Here is an 18905-nt window from a genome sequence, read left to right on the forward strand (position 1 = left end):
AATTGGCATCAGGAGAGCACTGCAAAATTCATCCTGGTATTATAGTGATTCTCAAATACATATGAAGAAATGAAAAAAGAGAAAAACTACAACTATAGAAACAGTATAAAAACTATAGCTACAGTCCTGAAGAGGGGTCCTGACCTGAAATGTTGACAGTCTGCTTTTCTCCATGGATGCTGCCTGACCTGCTGAGTTTCTCTAGCATCTTGTTTTTTTTTTCATTTAAAACTAAAACTATCACATGAAGTCAGACTGTGTTTCTTTGTGCTCAAACCCTGGCACAAAACCCATGGCCTATGAGGCAGCAGTAATCCCTCCCTATAAGTATCTGAGACCTGGGCAGCCTACTATAGGCACCACAAGGCACTGGAAAGATACATCCGATGCTGTGTTTTTAAAAAAAAAAATCCTCCAAATTCACTGGAAGGGTAAGCAAACCAACATCAGTGTCCTCTCCCAGTTCATCATCACCAGCACTGAGGCTCTGGTTACACTCAATCAGTTGCATTGGAGAGGCCTTGTTATTTGCATACCCAACACAGACTCCTGAAACAGACACTTTATTCTGAATGCTAGAAATTACCAGGCAGATTGAGGAAATAATTCAAAGTCTCCTTGAAAAAATTGCAACATCCTCACTGATTCATGAGAATCCCTGACGTACAACCGCACCAAGTGGAGAGGGAGCATTTGGAATGGTATTTGAAATCTCGAGTCTATGTATCAGGAGTATGTAGAAGTGCAGCATAAATGGCAGAAGTTTCCCACCACCTCCCAAACTCCCATTCACTCACCCTGTGAGGTACCTCCTGCCTCATCTACAGTTCCCACATTGGTCTTAGCAGCCACCTCAGAACTTGCAAAGCTGCAATGGAAGCAAATCATCCACAGGCTTTGTGCTGGGTCTGAAGTCTCCCAGGTACCCAAGAAGAAGACCTGGTGGTGTAGGTCTGGGAGTAAGTAGTGCAAAGGTCAGTTTGCCAAATAGCCCTTCCACCAACCAATTCTGATTACAGGAAGTCCCCGGATTATGAACGAGTTCCGCTTTTGAGTCTGTTGGTAATTTGAATTTGTATGCAAATCGGAACAGTTACGTACAGTTCACATCTAGTGTCAATTAGTCAAATGTTTATAATTGAGAGAGAGAATGTGTGTGTGTATAGGTGTAAAAAATTAAAGAAATATTTCTTAAACTGTTTAGATAGAAAAGAAAAGATAATGATTAAAGGTTAACACTTACTCTCATTCCAATTGATGCCTTGCATACCGGAAGGAGCTTAATTAACAATTAAAATGACTTTATTAATTGGATGATGGGCCTGGTACTGGAGAGGATGGACCTGGTGCTGGAGAGTCAGGGATTGATACTGCTACTGGAGAGTCAGGGCCTGATTCTGCTGCTGTAGAGTGAAAGTTAACTTCTGAAGTCAATTTCTTAAAGTAAACATCAAGGGTGGCTTGAACAGAGCTTTTCTTTTTCTCATTATAAATGGCCTTGTAGCAGCTGAGGCCATTGGTAACTATCCGGTAAACTTTGTTGAACCTCTGCATTAGGATCTTGCTCCTCTAACTTTGCCATCCCTGCTTCAATGAGACAAAAGGCTTCAGCTAACTCCTTCGTCGAAAACTTCTTGGGTTCTGGGGTTTCTTGGTCTCAGCCTTCTTCCTCAAATGCTATCATCTGCTGCTCCAGCTCCATAAGGTCCTCATTGGTCAGTTCTTCGGCATGGGATTCAAGCAAATCTAAGACATCATCTTCATTGATGACTAACTGCGGTTGATTATTACCAATTTCAACCACAGCTTGCCTGGCTTCGGCAATGTCCTCAGCTGTAAACTCTTTAAAACCGTCTGCGAATTGGGGGCACAATTTGTTCCAGACTCCTTTCATGTTGGTTTTCTTCACTTCCTCCCAAGAATCTGCAATGTTTTTGATGCCATTGTAGATGTTGTAATTCCTCCAGAACTCCTTTAAGGTCATTGCATCATCTCAGGTAGCCCTGACTGCTTGTGAGAAGATCCAGCGTAAATAGTAAGCCTTAAAGGAGGCTATGATTCCCTGATCCATTGGCCGAAGTAGTGATGTGGTGTTGGCTGGTAAAAAGACGACCTTTACATTGGGGTGAAGGTCATCTAAAGTGCTTGGATGTCCGGGGGCGTTGTCAAGCACAAGGAGAATTTTGAAAGGAATCTTCTTGGCCAAGCAATAACATTCAGCAGCAGGAAGAAAAAAGTTCAGGAACCAATCTTCAAAGAGAGCTTTTGTTAACCAAACCTTTGTGTTTGCCTTCCAAATAATGGGAAGAGATGCCTTGATTTGTCCAAGTGCCCTTGGATTTAGGGAGGGATACACAAGCATATGCTTAAGCTTGAAATCCCCAGATGTGTTACCACCAAGCAATAACGTTAGCCTATCCTTGGATGCCTTATGCCCTGGAGCAGTTTTTTCCTCTTTTGAAATGTATGTCCTTTCAAGCATCTTTTTCCAAAAAAAAGCGCTACTCTCGTCTACATTAAATATTTGCTCAGGCACATAACCTCCCTCCTCAATAATTTTTTTTAACATTTCAGGAAACTCTCTCGCAGCACTTACGTCAGCACTCACTGCTTCACCTTGCACTTTGATATTGTGTAAACTTACCCTCTCTTTGAAACGATTGAACCAACCCCTACTCGCAACATATCCTTCATCACAAGCACCTTCGCTTGCTGCACGTGCAGCCTTTTAATCACTGAAAAGGCTTTGCGCCTTTTCTTGCACTAAACCAAGGCTAATAGGAATATTATGCTGATTTTGATCCTCTAACCAAATTACCAATAGCCTTTCCATTTTGATAATTAAACGATTGTGTTGCTTAGGATTATTGTTGCTTTTATTTGGACAGAGCCTTTTACATACTCCCCCCTTGTCTTTTATAATTGTCCCCATCGTTGACCGACTGTAGCCTAACGCTTTTTCAACGTTTGTTGGCGTTTCACCTCTCTCTGAACGCTTTATTATTTCTACTTTCGTTTCAATCGTGGTCGTTTTCCTTTTCTTCGATGCATCACCATCACTTGCACAAGATTTACGCTTTGAAGCCATGATTACGGGCCAATGAACCACTTAAAACGCGCAGTGTTTTGAGCATCGCACAAAGTAGTCCGCCCATTCGTTAGTATGAAACATTGTGTGTAACTCAATTTTTAAAAAAAAAGGTTTTATGGAGGTCGGTTCGTAAGTACTGACGTTCATATGTCGGGCGTTCGTAAGTCAGGGACCTCCTGTAATTAAGTTTATTTCATCCCTTAATGAATGAATTGCTGAATTATGAAATAAAGTGTCAGACATAAAGGTAAACACATAAATCTGTTCATTAGTTCTAAAGCCACTACTCAATTATGAATTGATTCATTGTGCAGGTCTAAATACCAAACTATAATCAGACAGTGTAATTTAGCAGAATGAATAACCATAGATAATTCAGTGTAAATCAGCCGTAATGAACCATAGATAATTCAGTGTAAATCAGCAGTTCCAGCATGTATCAGAGTCCGAAATTATTACAGATGGAGGATAATTTCAGGATTAAGTAATAGCTGTGAAGTTAACAAATGTTAAAGCCAGATTTTTGGTATTAGTTTTTCACCTGGATATAGGAGCAAGTAGTGTTTCAGAGTTTATTCAGTCTCATCTTTGAGTGATGTGTTGAAATCAATTTAGTTCAGTCACTGGATTTGGGAACATTGAACCAATGAATCTGCTGTTAATGACAGGATTATCACGTCTACTTGGATGTTCACCCCCAGTTGAACACACCATGCTCATAAACTACATCTGAGCTTGTTTCACTGTCGCCTTCCTCTGATTTCCCATCCAGTATGGAACCGGCTGCTGCAACCTATCAAGCTGACAGTGTTTTACACCTTGTTCTACTGCATTGCACCTGAAATGTTGTCTACCTGATCTAATGAACAAAATTTCTTCGAGGAGAAATCAGCTGAAGTGAACTAACAGAGGGAGCCTGACTCATACAAATATAACTTTGGGGGTTCTGATGGAGCTAATGTAGGGGTAGCAGTGTATCCTTCTCATCGGAGGGGTGTGAAGATTATGTGGGATGAGGTGGCCATGTAGCTGGTGACATAAAATATAATAGGAGAAGGTATAATTTACTAACCTAAGGAAAAGAACCGAAAGAGTCTTCAACGTTTCCTTTGACAAGTAAATGGCTAAGTGGATGTCACAAAGGATTTCTTCACCAGCTTGTACAGCTTGACTTTCACCATATGCAAAATTATTTATTGACAATGATCCAGTTTTTTTTGCACAAGCATGTGCATACCCATGTATTAGCATAAATTCTGAAACTGGTAGAATTATCACATTTCCATTTACAAATTTATGTCTGAAATGCAAGCTTTTCATATGGCTCCAGGTTAATTCTGCATGTTCATTTATTCTAATATAAGTTACCCTGTAGGTTGGAGACATCAGATTAAATTGAGCCCAGTCGGAATGTTGTTAACACCTGCCCTGCCAGGAGTATTGCTGGATACAGGACCTACATGGGTTTTGAAATGGTCGTGGCTGAATATATGAAAAGAGAATATTTTCAAAAGTCTGAAAATCACAGGAGAGTAAGCATGAATGAAATAAACACAAAAATTGCTGGAAACACTCAGTAGGTCAGGCAGCATCTGTGGAAAGAGAAACAAAGTTAACCTTTTCGTTCAAAGACCCACCAAGTGTTTCCAGCATTTTCTGTTTTTGTTTCAGATGTCCAGCATCTACAGCTTTTTTCCCCAAAGTTTTCAATAAGACTAAGCGGTTAGCTCTTGGACAGGCATTGGTTTTGTGCATGATACAACTGAATAATTGTCGCAATGCAAGTGGGCAGTAACATTGAAGAGTAGGGTTGGTGCAGAAGATAAATCAGAAGAGTTACTGATTGAAGGAGGTGGGCCTCATCCCTCATATATCTGAGTTACTAATCTCACTCCATTGTATGAGAAGGCATTATAAGGGTGCTGAATACTTTAGTTTCAGGGAATGTTTTGTTGACCAGGCAGTCCTCAATTCTGTATACAGCTAACAATGAATGGCTGAGCCATAGAGATAAGAAAAATGTTTAATCCCACTGTTTACTTGAACTAGAGCAGTGGTGGACATTACAAGTGGAAGCCCCAGGTTACTAAAATGAAAATCATCCTGAGGATTGTAATCTAGGCTGCTCAAAACTGCCTGAATTCATGTGTTTGGGCTTTAACCAAGGAAACAATCAGATTTGGATGAATCAAGCTACAGAATACTGTGAATTATTGCAATTAAAGTGGTACTGGGTATTGACCATGAATACTGCAATTAGAACCAAACAAGTAGTCAACACTGCCGGGGGTGGGGGGTGTGGGAGGAAAACCTGGGTGGGAGGTAGTTGTGATAATGAGGGGGCATTGGATTGGGAAGGAAGATAAACAGTTTGTGAGGTAAGAAGAATCAGTACATTTTCAACAGAAATTGCTTGTTCATGCATTCAAAATTAAATCCAGCACAAGAGCCCTGCATGCCAGTGCATAGAGACATAGAGAATAAAGTTGTAATTGGCCTCAGGAGTAAGTGATCCTGTTCATTTACTCTTAACTATGGTTGCAACTTAAGACAATCACTTCAATGTTAACAGTGTCAAGTCCAGTTTCTTTTTATCATTTCTGGGACGTGGCTGTCGCTGGCAAGACCAGCATTCATTGTCCATGCCTTTTAGCCTTTTGAGAAGATGATGATGCTATTCTGCAGTCCTTTTGGTAAAGGAACTCCCATAAGTAGGTTCCAGGATTTAGACACAGTGAGGATAAGAAACAGCTTTATATTTCCAAGTTAGGATGGTGTGTGACTTGGAGGGGAAGCTGCCAATGATGTGCTTCCATGCACCTGCTGCCCTTCTCGGTGGTTAAGATTGTGGGAGGTGTTGGAATACACTGGGCAAGTTTGATCAACTGAAAGCATTAAAATTTATGTTAAATTTGAAATCTACTTTTCTGTGAAATTTTGGTAGGTCAAAGTGGACTCCTCAAGGTGACTTCATAGCTTCAAACAATGATGAGTGCACAGCTGTCCTGATGTACGCAGTGAACCTGAAGCAGTCTGGCATGGTTTCATTTGAATATCTGTACCCAGACACAGGAATATTCTTTGAATTCTTTGTAAGTAATTAAAGTGACAAGTGACTATTGAACAACATAATGGTAATTTTCTATGCACAGCTTGCAACACTGATAATCTCTTGCTTCTGGGTCAGAAAATGCAGTTAATGATCACAGCAGCAACTTTCATTGCTCATTAAATGAAAATAGAGGGGGTGTAAGAGAATAGTGCAAGAAGCAAACCTGGCTTGCAAATATGAATCCCATAAAATTACAGAGAGAGTGCAATTAATTTATAATTTTTTCTGTATTTTAAAAGAAATTGGTGCCATTGGAAAGGACACTGTTGTCCTTGTAAAACCCAGTAGTGAAATTAATTCTGTAAGAGCAGTAATAGAATTGTGAATTGCTGAAGTTTTGAAAACTCACAGAAAATTTACAGTATGGAAGGAGGCTATTTGGCCCATCAACTCCATGCCGGTTCTGTGCAAGAGCAGCCCAGCTGGTCTTGCTCTATACTTTCTCCCTTTGCAAATTCTTTCTTTCAACCACTTTGCTTTTAAATGCTGCAATTGAATCTACCTTCACTAAAGACCCTGGTAGCGTATCCATCATCCAAATGACTCAGGTCAACTTTTGATTCTCCTGCCAATCATGTCCTCTGGTTCTTCCACTGAAGTTCCTTCCACAATCTTACTCCTTTGAACAGCAGTGCGGGTTCTCTATTAAATGCTGCTAAATAAATTTAATAATTTGTTTACCACAGGTCCAGAATGATCAGTGTCAACCAACAGACAATGAAGATAAATGGATGAGAAAAACAGAAAGAAATCAGTGGAATCTTCATACAGTATGTGTATTATATATAGTTCAATACCTGTCTTTACATTCTTCCCTGTGGCTTTTTAATTCTCAGAAATATTTATTAGTACAATAAAATTACGGTAATCCACTATCCAACCACTTGTAAATCCTGACAGTTTGGCATCTGACCCACCAGGTAATGTTTGCCACACTCTTTCAATTTATTGGGGGCCCAGCTTCTCATGCTCCCTTTCAACTCACCAGGGCCCTTGTTTCCTGTGCTCACTTTTGACTCACTGGGACCCTGGTTCCTGCATTCCCAGTCCATTCACCAGCTGCATTTCTATGCTTCCTTTCTTACTCATTGGGCCCCTGGTTCCTGCACTCCCTTCCAACTCTCCGGGGTCCCAGTTCCTGTGTACCCTTCTGACTTACCTGGGCCCTGGTTCCCAAGCTCCCAATCAATTCACCATGGCCCTAGTTCCTGTGGTCCCTTTAAATTGAGCAGGATCCTGCTTCCTGAACTCCCTTTAAACTTAACGGGTTCACTGGGAAATTTATTATAATATTATAAAACGTGAATTGAAAGTGTATTAGGGAATCAATGTGAATAACATCCAATAGTCTGGAAAATCTACCAATTTTGGACCACATGTTTTTAGCATACTGGATTATCTGTTTTGCAGTAACACAGGCAATGCTATTTGAATAATAATTTGGGTGTGAGATGTTATTTTTACCTGAGGTAAATGAGATCTATACATCTACTTCTGCTTATAATATTCCACCCACCCTTTGCCAGTCCCCATGACTTAATTAATTAATGATTAATCTTGTAATAAAAATTCATTTTGTTTTTGGGAAAATGTGCTTGTCCAACCGTAGCCTCTGTGCATTCCCCTCTTTCTCTCCACTACCATTGATATTTTGTCTTCAGCTTTCTTAGCTCTGAGTTTGGGGAAATCCTTCCCCAAATAATTTTTGTATTCCCACTTCCTCCTTTAAAAGACAGCTAAAATTCTACTTATCTAATATTTGGCCACCTTTTCTGACCTTGAATTGTTGAAATGTGATATTAAACAAAAAATGTAGCAGGCTAAGTGAAAGTAGTGCAACAACTTTGAAATGGTATAATGTCGAAGGGTTTAATGAGAGTGCTTTAGAATGTAGGAGAGAGAAAAAAATTGACCACAAAAATTGGCCAGTGGCATTAAAATGAGAAATTTGTGAGCGCAACAATATGCATGCATAAACTGCCAGTTGTGCCATTTGTTGTATTTGTGCACAATGACAGTGAGTAAAGTCAGGAGTCCTACAAGCCATCTGAAAGAAATCTGGGCTGATTGAAGGCATGCCCACCCCACTGGCTGAACAGCTCGAAGTGTGTGCAAGCTGTGGGTCTTGCGTTGAGTTTGGGACATCACCCTTAGTATTGGCCTCCTTGGTAATCTTCTTCCACTGGTACATTACTTACGCTCTCCTGGCTTTCCTGTGTTCCTGAGGGTGCAGGACCCCTCTGCTTTTGCACAAATGTGCCCAGTGCTGTATTGGAGAATTGGTACACCACCCCCAGAGTTGATTTGTGAATGCTTCCAACTTTGGAATAACTTTCAACAATGGTTATGAGCAATTAATGTCTCTCATTTTAGGTGGGGCGGGACATTCTGAAATTACGTTACTGTGCCTAATACAAAAGAAATGTGATTGGTGTCATTTGAATAAAACAATAACTTCTAGATGTGCCTGCATAAATTTCAAGTCAGAGCAGTATCAGGACATATTGGCTCAGGTCCTTGAAACATCACTGTTCTAGCACGTGATTTTCAACTCAGTTAAATTTCCAGCTCCGGTTGTTTAAGCACTACAACCTCAGTTAAGTAGGGCACCAATGTACATCTGGCACAATGCTCTATTTCTGTGCTTTCCAAAGTTCCACCTTGCTTCCTGGCCCAGATAAGTATTTACGTTCAAAAGTAAAACTTCTGACGTGCATATTGGTAAGGTAGAATCAGTGGGAGTGGCGTCCATCGTGATATCTTGTGAAATAAGCACCTGTACGGATTTGAAAAACCGCACTGATGAACTACAGGCCACCATATTGTGCCTGCCAGTTCTAGGGACATGTGCAGTCAAACCCGACGAGCAGAGGATCAGCCTCCATGCTAGAATGTGCTCACTCATCTGGCTTCCACATGCTGGCAGCTTCTACAGATCCAGCTGTTACTATGAGATTTGCTGTCCTCTGTGTAGATATTATTTCCCAAGAAAGCATGCATGGCTGGAATCGACAGATAAGGTTGTTAGCTCTCTTCTATCTACACAACTGAAACTTCTTGATGTGTTTCTTCCACTATGGAGTTTTTGGTGATTGGGCTAAATTAAGCAATCCTGGCACAACAGTCTATTAACATCCCGATTAGAGAAAAAAAATTAATTAATGTTGCTGTGGGAGAGGTTGTTTGCTGGCAGACTGGATTTATATAGCTGGCACCCATTACTGCCACACATGCTATGGCTATTTAATTTACGTAGAGACATCCTGGTTCACCCTATCATGTCAGACTTGCTAAGGTGTGGAAAAATTCTGTCTATTATTTACGAGTCTATCTTGTGTACGTGGGAGGTTTTCAGCACTCCTTTCAGGAAGCTCCCCTTGAGGACTGAGCATGGGCAACGCAGTGGTTCCACAGGTAGTGCCAATGCCTCGTACCTCCAGTGATCTGGGTTCGATCCTGACCTTGGGTACTGTCTGTGTGGAGTTTGCACATTCTTCCTGTGTTCACATAGGCTTCCCTGGTTGTTCCAGTTTCCTCCCACATCCCAAAGAAACACTGTTTTTTAGATTAATTGCTTACTGTAACTTACCCCTCAAGTAGGTGGGTGGAGTTGATGGCAAGGTGAGAAGGAATAGGTTACAGGAAAATGTGGGGTAGATGGGATTATTCTGAGAACTGGAATGGCCTCGATGGATGTGAAGAGAAATAAGATGGCAATCCTCCTTTTGCACCTTCAGCATTATCATCAAATGCAACATCCTATGGTCCCTGCCCTGCATTGGCCACCAAGCAATCTTCTGCTTTGCAAATTTTAAATTGTAGTTCCCCTTTAAATATGAGCAGCATCACTTTCCTGTTCTGCTGAGCAGTCCACATAAGTGAAACATTGATAATCCTGTAAAAACACGGCAAATAAACTTCACTGGTATAAGGATGCAGCTGTCAAGTCATATGAAAACCAAACCATCTGTCCATCCCTTGTTACCACATTTCCCCCTTAAATGTTCAGTTAATGCTGTTGGTTCAAAGGATTTAGGTGTTTCATTATTAGCAGGCAAGTTTGTTGTTAGTAGTAATTTTATGAAGAAGCAGGGTGTTGTGCTGTGAAAGTGTAGTGCTTTTTAAATTGTGTGGGGAAAGTGCAGCACAGCAATGTTGATATGCATTGTTGCCACTTTCTCTTATCTGCCTCAGACACAAAAAGGTACTGTCAAGCGTTGAATAGTTCCTTGTCATGTTGGAAGATTTGAAGTTTAAATGAATGGCAATGTCTCCAAAACAGTCCGGATAAACAGGTTTTAAACATGAGAAAGCTTCACAACATCATCTTCTGCCCATATTTGTTTTACTTCCTCACTGTGGCTCTTTAACTTTTTAAACCATCAGGCTGATGTTGACTGACAGCTTATTACCAATACTTTTTATTACCCTACTCAGTTACTCTGAGAAAGTTTAATATCCATTAGGAGGAACTATCAACTTTATTGAGTATTAAATAGCATAGCTTAAACATCAGTCAATTTTACTAAAGGCAAATATTTTTATGACTCTTGACAAAGCTGGCAATATAAAAAAACATATCAGTGTCATCATGTAAGGCATATTATTTTCATTATCCCCATTTCTTTCTTCATTTTCCAATTTTTTAAAGTTCATGGGCCATCTTGCAACACATGAGCACAGACTGGAAACCGACTGTTTGGCCTATTACTGGTACTCCTCAATAGCCACTCATGAAGACTGAGGCTGAGAACAGACCAGGCATTTCTCAGCAAACATTCTGACATGGCTCAAGTCAGAAACTGAAATGGGGCTGGGAGATAATCCATTACTTTTAATATTAATGGAATAAATATGTAATAAAAATCAGGAAATACCAGATGCGCTTAGTGAGCATCCGTGGGAAAAGAAACAGTGTCAACAGGTTCAGAGAGTTCATCAGAACCGGAAAAGTGAGGAAACAAGGATAATTCAGAAGGCCGGGAGGATGGGGGTTGGAGAACAAAGAGAATGTTTGTGATAGTGTGCAGATAAAAGTTGGCAAGGTAACCATTACTTTAACAATTGGAGACAGAAGGAAAAAATGTAAATAAAGGGAACAGCCTTATTAGAAGGATTTTCACCCAACATCTGTCCCCACAGATGCTGATTGACATCCACCAGCAATTGCACTATTTATAGCTGGTGTTAATATTGAAGACTGTAATTGTTAAGGAACTTCTGTTCAACAGTATAATTAGCAGATGAGTGACTTTGATAACATTCAAAGTGGCGGCGCAGGCTGACTCTGTGGTTAAGAAGGCATATGGTGTATTGTCCTTCATCAATCGGGGAATTGAATTTAGGAGCCGTGAGGTATTGTTGCAGCTACATAGGTCCCTTGTCAGACCCCACTTGGAGTATTGTGCTCAGTTCTGGTCGCCTCACTACAGGAAAGATGTGGAAGCTATAGAGAGGGTGCAGAGGAGATTTACAAGGATGTTGCCTGGAATGCGGAGCATGCCTTATGAAAGCAGGTTGAGGAAACTTGGCCTTTTCTCCTTGGAGAGACTGAGGATGAGGGGGGACATGATTGAGGTGTATAAGATGATGAGAGGTATTGATAGGGTAGATAGTCAGAGGCTTTTCCCCAGGGCTGAATTGGTGGCCACAAGAGGACATGGGTTTAAGGTGCTGGGGAATAGATAGAGAGGAGATGTCAGGGGTAAGTTTTTTTACTCAGAGTGATGAGTGCGTGGAATGGGCTGCCGGAAACGGTGGTGGAGGCTGATATGATAGGGTCTTTCAAGAGACTGTTAGATAGGTATATGGAGCTGAGTGAAATAGAGGGCTATGGGTAAGCCTAGTAATTTCTAGGGTAGGGACATGTTCGGCACAGCTTTGTGGGCCGAAGGGCCTGAATTATGCTGTAATTGTTCTATGTTCTAACCTTTTATTCACCTTGATCTTTCCTTCTCACTTTGTCCTCACTGACCTTATTGGTATCGGTTTAGTAATGTCATGTGTATCGAGATATGGTGAATAACTTCTGTTTGCGTGCCACCGAGGCAGATCATGCCATACATAGGTACATCGAGGTAGTAAAACTAAAACAGAATGCAGAATATAGTGTAGCAGCGACAGAAAAAGTGCAGTGTAGGTAAACAAATAAAGTGCAAGGGCCACGGCAAGGTTGATTGGGAGATCAAGAGTTCATCTTTAGCATATGAGAGGTCCATTCAAGAGTGTGATAACCACCTCCCATAGTCATTGAGGTATACAGAGCAGAAACAGGCCCTTCGGCCCACTGAGTCCACGCTAATCCAACGTTAGTCGCTTTTTTATTCTCCCCACATTCTCATCAACTCCATGCAGATTCTACCACTCGCCGATTCACCAGGAACAATTTTACAGTGGCTAATTAACCTACCAACATGCACGTCCTTGGTATGTGGGAGGAAACCCATGCAATCACGGGGAGAACATTCAAACTCCACACAGACAGTACCCAAGGTCATGATTAAACCTAATCTTCAGTGATGTGAGGCAGCAGATCTGTGAGCTGTGCCACTGGCCACTCCGGTTAAGTAAAACCATAATTTTAGAATTCTCATCCATCCTTTCAAATCTGTGGCCTCACTCCTACCCTGCATTCTCGCTTATGATCCTCCAAATTATATATCTTTTAAGATGCTTCTTGGAATTTGACCAAAATCTTTACGTGGCTCGGTTTCAAATTTTGTTTGTGAATACCTTGAAATGTATTGCTAGGTAAATTAAAATTGGCACTGTAAACAATGAAAGGGATTTGGGTCTGGATAAGTAACTTCAGTTCAGGTGCTTCCAGAAATGCAGTGGGCCAGATAGTGATCAACTAAGTTGCAGTCTCTGAGGCTTGAGCTTTAATTATTCAGAGAACCTTGTGCGGGGCAGGACATGAGAATGAGAGGAGGAAGAAAGCATTTCTGTTTCATAGCTATTTACTCTAAAATTTAGGTGAGTCAAGAAAAAAACAGGTCAGAGGACCACCGAAGTATTTTGTGAAGCCAACTTTAGTATCTCTGGATTTGCAATCCATGTAATACAGCACTGAAGTGCTCTGAGGAAACTGGAGCAGCACAGTGACACAGTTAGTCGAGCTACTGCCTCACAGCACCAGTGACCCAGTCTCAATCCCGAACTCTGGTGCTGTCTGTGTGGAGTTTGCATGTTCTCCCTGTGACCGCATTGGTTTCCTCCAGGTTCTCCAGTTTCCTCCACTGTAAATTGCCCCTAATGTGCTGGTGAGTAGGTAAGTGATTAGAATCTGTGAGGAGTTGATGGGAACGTTGGGAGAATAAAATGACATTAGTGTAGGATTAATATTAGCAGTGCCTGATGGTTTCGGCTGGATTCGGTGAGCCAAAAGGCATGTTGCCATGCTGTATGACTCCATGATCCCGTGACACTATAACAGCCTCCCACAGGAAGCCCTGCTTCACTTTGCCTCTCTATCAAGTTGGCTTTAGTACTAGACTTCCATTGAAAATTTGCAGTCACTTCACCCCAGTGCTACACTTGCAGTGGATTTGCTTCTTCTGATTCTGTGCCATAGATCTTCAACTTGCCTTAGGGTGCAGAAATTTCTTTGCCAATCAACTGATACCAGTGGAGATGAAAATCAACCCACTATTTTGCTAGCAACACATTGAAAACGTTCCCCTGTATTCCTCAGTTAAAATATCAATGGTATTATCATCGGACTTGCGCCAATCTTACCATTTACATTTACGGGGCTGTGTGCTGCTATTCATTTCATATTTGTTAATGTGCTGTCTTTTTCTTAAAAGGTAAACTTGAATCGTGGTAATAATGTCTTTTATTGGCAAACAACAAGGTTTTCACTGGGCACGAAAGTACCAAAACCAGTTCTCATCAGAAACATTCTTATCACAGGTACACCAAATCAATTAATGAGCCTATTTTTAAAATAAGTGAAGCAGATAATGCTTGGTTGTTATGTGGATCTCTAACTTATTTCCAAATGATGGTCACTGGAAGAGATGGCTAGAAACAGAGCAGGGGGAATCCAGAGCAAAAAAAAAGCTGCTGGTGGAACTCAGTGGGTCATGCAACATCTATGGAGGGAAGTGGACAGTTGACATTTCAGATCAAGACCCTTTGTCTGGACTGAAAGAGTAGAGGGGAAATAGCCAGTATAAAGAGGTGAGGGGGAAGGGTGATGCAAGAGCTGGCAAGCGATTGGTGGATCCAGGCGAGGAGGGGGTTGATTGGCAGATGGAGCCGAGTGGGGGAGGGAAGGGTAGAGAGCGGCAGAGGCAGGGAGGTGATACGTTGAAGCAACAAAGGGCTGCAGATTACGGAATCTGATAAGAAAGGAAAGTGAAGAGGAACCAAATCAGGGAGATATGGTTATTAGGTGGGAACAGCCAGGAGGGAGAGGACCCAGTGGGAAGAGTGTGTGGGTGATGGGCACATGAAATAGGTGGGGGAGGAAAGAAACGGGGTGATAGGGGGTGGTGGTGGTTTTGGAAGGAAGGGTATGTGTGAGAGGACCTGGGTAGATTAGAAGGAGAGAGAAAAGGACGGGGGGATCAGGTTACCTGAAATTGGAGAATTCAACGTTCATGCCATTGGGTTGTAGGTTACCAAGGTGGAATATGAGGTGCTGTTCTTCTGGTTTGCATGTGACCTCACCCTGGCTGTGGAGGAGGCTGAGGACAGACAGGTCGGTGTGGGAATGGGAAGGGGGAATTAAAATATCTTGCAGCCAGGAGCTCCAGGTGACCATTGTGGACAGACAGCAGGTGCTTAGTTAAGTAGTCACCTAGTTTGCACTTGGTCTCACCGAGGCCACATCGAGAGCACCAAACGCAATAGACAAGGTTGGAAGAGGTGCATGTAAATCTCTGCCTCACCTGGAAGGGTGCTTGGGTCCCTGATGGTGATGAGGGAGGAGGTGCAGAGACGGGTGTTATACCTCATATGGTTGCAGGAGAAAGTGCCTGTCGGGGGAGAGGGTTGGGTGGTGAGGCATAAGCGACCAGGGAATCACAGAGAGAGAGGTGCTTGCAGAAAGGGATGGGGAGGGGAAGATGTGAGTGGTGGTGGATCAATCCATCTGCTTTGTGAAGTAAAGCTCTAGGCAGTATATTTGGTCTCCTAGATTGTTTTTTCCAGATTTTCTGTCTCCTGGATGTTTATTGATAATTTAATGAAAACTGGATGTGATAGTGCAGTCTCCATGACAACAGGTTAGAAATATACTTGCCTTGCATTTGGAATTGAATTCCCTCAATCTTGTAATTTGTTTTTGGCATCAGAAAAATAGAATGACCATATGAGGGGACATCACTCTGAAACCTGACTGGCTCGCAAATATCCTTCAGATTAGTGAACTTGCCACTTTTGTCTTGGTCTGTTTTCATGTATCTTCCATCACACACTATAGGAGTTAAATTTAGCATTGATAGGGGTGTGAATGAGTGGTACACCATGTCTGATTTATCTGTCAATTAAAACTGACAGGAAAATTAAGTGGCTTGTGCAAAGGTGATGTTAGTGCCTGCTCTACACGCACTTTGAAGCAGACTTTGACCTCCCATACATAGAACATAGAACAGTACAGCACAGAACAGGCCCTTCGGCCCACAATGTTGTGCCGACATAATTATTCCCTCCTACCTACAGAATGCCCATATCCCCCTACTTTCCTCTCATTCATGTGTCCATCCAAGCCCCTCTTAAAAGCCCCATGCAGTTGATTCAAAAGAAGGAATATTATTACTAGATGAATTATCTGGTAACAACAAATATCAGACACTTGGGTGGGTTGCAGTACATGCCCACAAAGGAACTCACTGATTGGACAGGGACTACTTGATCTGGTACAACTTGCCTGACAAGCAATTGTTCCTCTTTATTGGCTCTAAGGCAGACAAGTAAATATCTCCATTATATGAGCATTTCCAGTTTAACAGGCACTTCTATCTTTTCGGGGAAATAAGCATGGCCTTACTAACATTTCCCACATCCTATAATAATTTTATTTTAAAAGGAGAAGAATAAAAAGTTAAAAATGTTAGGTTGGATTCCAGATCAGAGAGGTCAATGTATTTCATACTTGTTGGAGTTCATCTAATGCTCTGTTAGTGAATGCAATCAAGGTCTAATTGATAATACCGACAGGATAACTAATAGCTGTGCTGTGTGCAGGTTTAACTATCTAATTAATAATCTGCTTGATGGTCTTTTTTAAAAGGTATTATTTTGTACTGATCATGTCATACTGCATTGGTTTATTGAATGTTTTGATCTCCATTTGTCGCTTTTATTATTGTGTTTAAGTCCAAATATGGTGCCAAATTTTATTCCATAAACAACATGATCATTGGGAGTGTGACTTAAATCATCAGCAAAAACCTGCATCCCAAGTGTCTGGACACATGAGATCTTTTGACGAGAGGAAAGGCATTAGTAAATATAATTTCTGCTGTGACTGGGTCACTGTTCTTGTGTAGAATAAGAGGTTACCAGGATGTACAGGTTTTGTGTCTGACCTGGAAACTATGATGGGAGAGAATTAAGTGACTATGATAGAAAATATTCTTGAGGCATAAACTCCTCTCTTTTAGATAATTGTCAGGGTTTTGTTTCAAATGTTGTTTACAGAAGATTTTTTAAAATCTCAGGCTGTAATACTGAAATGTGGTGTTTGCTTGCAGCAACTTTTAAACTTTCTCATTCGCCATGTAAAATTACAATGAAACACAGAGTATTATTTTTAACCAGCATTTTATTACCGGTGGCTATCTTTGTACATTTGGAAAATTGTACTGCATATGCATAGCCACTTTCTATTCCATCATGGGGGGAAAGTTATTGATGTCGCGCTGTGCATTTTCAGCCTGTGGCATTTTCCAGCAATCAAGTGCCGGTTATTTTGTGCACAGTTTTTTCTGATGCAACCTTGTAATATTCAGAATGACATGAAGTCTACAACTCTAATTCATGATAGGATTGGAACTCATGAAGCAATGTAAATTTAAAGTGATAAATGAGAGTTATTTAGCATGTAGAACAATAAAGTTATTCATCGAGAACTATTGAAATATTTTACACACATCTGGTTTTAAATGTAGGACATATACAAAGAGTAAACAAAATAATATTGCAAGGAAGATGAATTTACCTCCTGTTCTTGGGAGGCTTTTTGTAGCATTACCATCTACTCTAATCTTTAAATTGGCCTTTGCACAGCATCAGTAAAAAAAAATATATAATTTTTCAGTTACGCATGAGAGTTGTCCAGCCCTGATTGTTACCATATCAGTGAGTTTTAAAGAGCTATAGCTTCATAAGCTTTTTGACTACCTTATTTTCTTGCAGTGTCCTTTTATAATTAACCCTCCTTTTGCCATAATAACTTTAAGGCATTGAACTGTGCCATAATTAGAGTTGCAACATTGGCCTGGTCCACCAAACTAGACAGGCATCATTTCACTTGTGGGGCCCCCCATCGTATATCTCACTTACCCTTGAGGCCTGAAACTTTTTGAAAATTAGAGGCTTAAGGGCTGGGCCTCTAGAGGTGAAGATCTGACTGAGGAATATTGATTGTGGAAGAGTGGGTAGAAAGGTGAAAGATGGGTCAGGGTCAAAGTTGTGTTGTGTGGACTTTTGTCCTGGAAATCAGCAATGATTACTCCCAACACAACTGAGTCTTAGTTCTTTCACAATGCTCCAAATGGAATGTAGCTCAAAGAATGACATCATCCTGTGTACAACTGATGTGGAAATCACAACTGAGCCACATGATTGTCTCAGTCTCAAAAAATGCCTGGTTTAAGTTCCAGAATAATGCTGAGAAACCATTGAATTTCTAGACAAATGTATTTTTAAAAATAAAGAACAAGTTGTGGGTGGGTATTGTTGTGGGCAGCATTTGTTTTGCCTAGCCAGGACGAACTCCCCCTCCCATTCCCAAACTTTCCATGTGAAGGCTAATTCAGAATTAAGTTTAAATTAACTTGGATGTCAGGAATCAGCTGACAGCGTTCATCACAAAATCTTGAGCTATTTTTTTCAGTTGGGTTACTCAGGGCAAATAGTCTTCTAGTGTCATTTGATAAGAGGCCAGTCCAGAACTTGTTCTTTCTAGGTCATCTGCCCAACTCTAGAAAATTGTAGAGAAAACACTGTATATAACTCAGCCCATTTCCCATTTAAATAATGGTGTCCTGATTGATACAAGCTGGTTGTTAATCCTCCTTGTTTTACAGGTGAACAAAAGCCCTTGTAGTCAAGTCCCAGAAGCCAACTATCACCCATATTCTAGATAACCTGAAGAATCATTCTTCACCCAAGGGGCAAGTAGAATATGTAGGCAGGTTGTTAAGTAACGGTGCCATCAGAACTGAAACTGATCCTGTCCTAACTCTCCCACTATGAATGTAATCAAAGACCAACAACAAGGAGCAGGAAGCCTAGCTATTGCTCTTCGTCAGATACTGAAACAAATTGTGGCTGTCCAACAACATCAATGCCTGAGAATGGCCCACAGAGCAGAGACCGAGAATTAAGCTGGAAAATTTCCAACCTTTATAATTTAGTATTTAACAATATGGTATATTTATTAATTTAATTCATCTATGCATTGAGCTTGGGAGAGATTTGAAGAGCCATGGAATTAAGACTTATGGTGGGAGGAGAGCAGTGTGTGGA

The 18905-nt window shown here is 41.1% G+C and overlaps 1 protein-coding gene across 1 annotated transcript in view; it reads left to right on the forward strand.

The window, feature by feature from the left end:
• elapor1 (endosome-lysosome associated apoptosis and autophagy regulator 1) overlaps positions 1 to 18905 on the forward strand; it is an 89531-nt gene that overhangs the window by 27365 nt on the left and 43261 nt on the right. Inside the window, 3 exon segments of the mRNA XM_052034974.1 lie at positions 6036 to 6183; positions 6890 to 6973; positions 14012 to 14117. Coding sequence (XP_051890934.1) covers positions 6036 to 6183; positions 6890 to 6973; positions 14012 to 14117 — 338 coding nt within the window.

Source organism: Pristis pectinata, chromosome 20 (assembly GCF_009764475.1).
Source record: "Pristis pectinata isolate sPriPec2 chromosome 20, sPriPec2.1.pri, whole genome shotgun sequence".
Lineage (NCBI taxonomy): Eukaryota > Metazoa > Chordata > Chondrichthyes > Rhinopristiformes > Pristidae > Pristis > Pristis pectinata.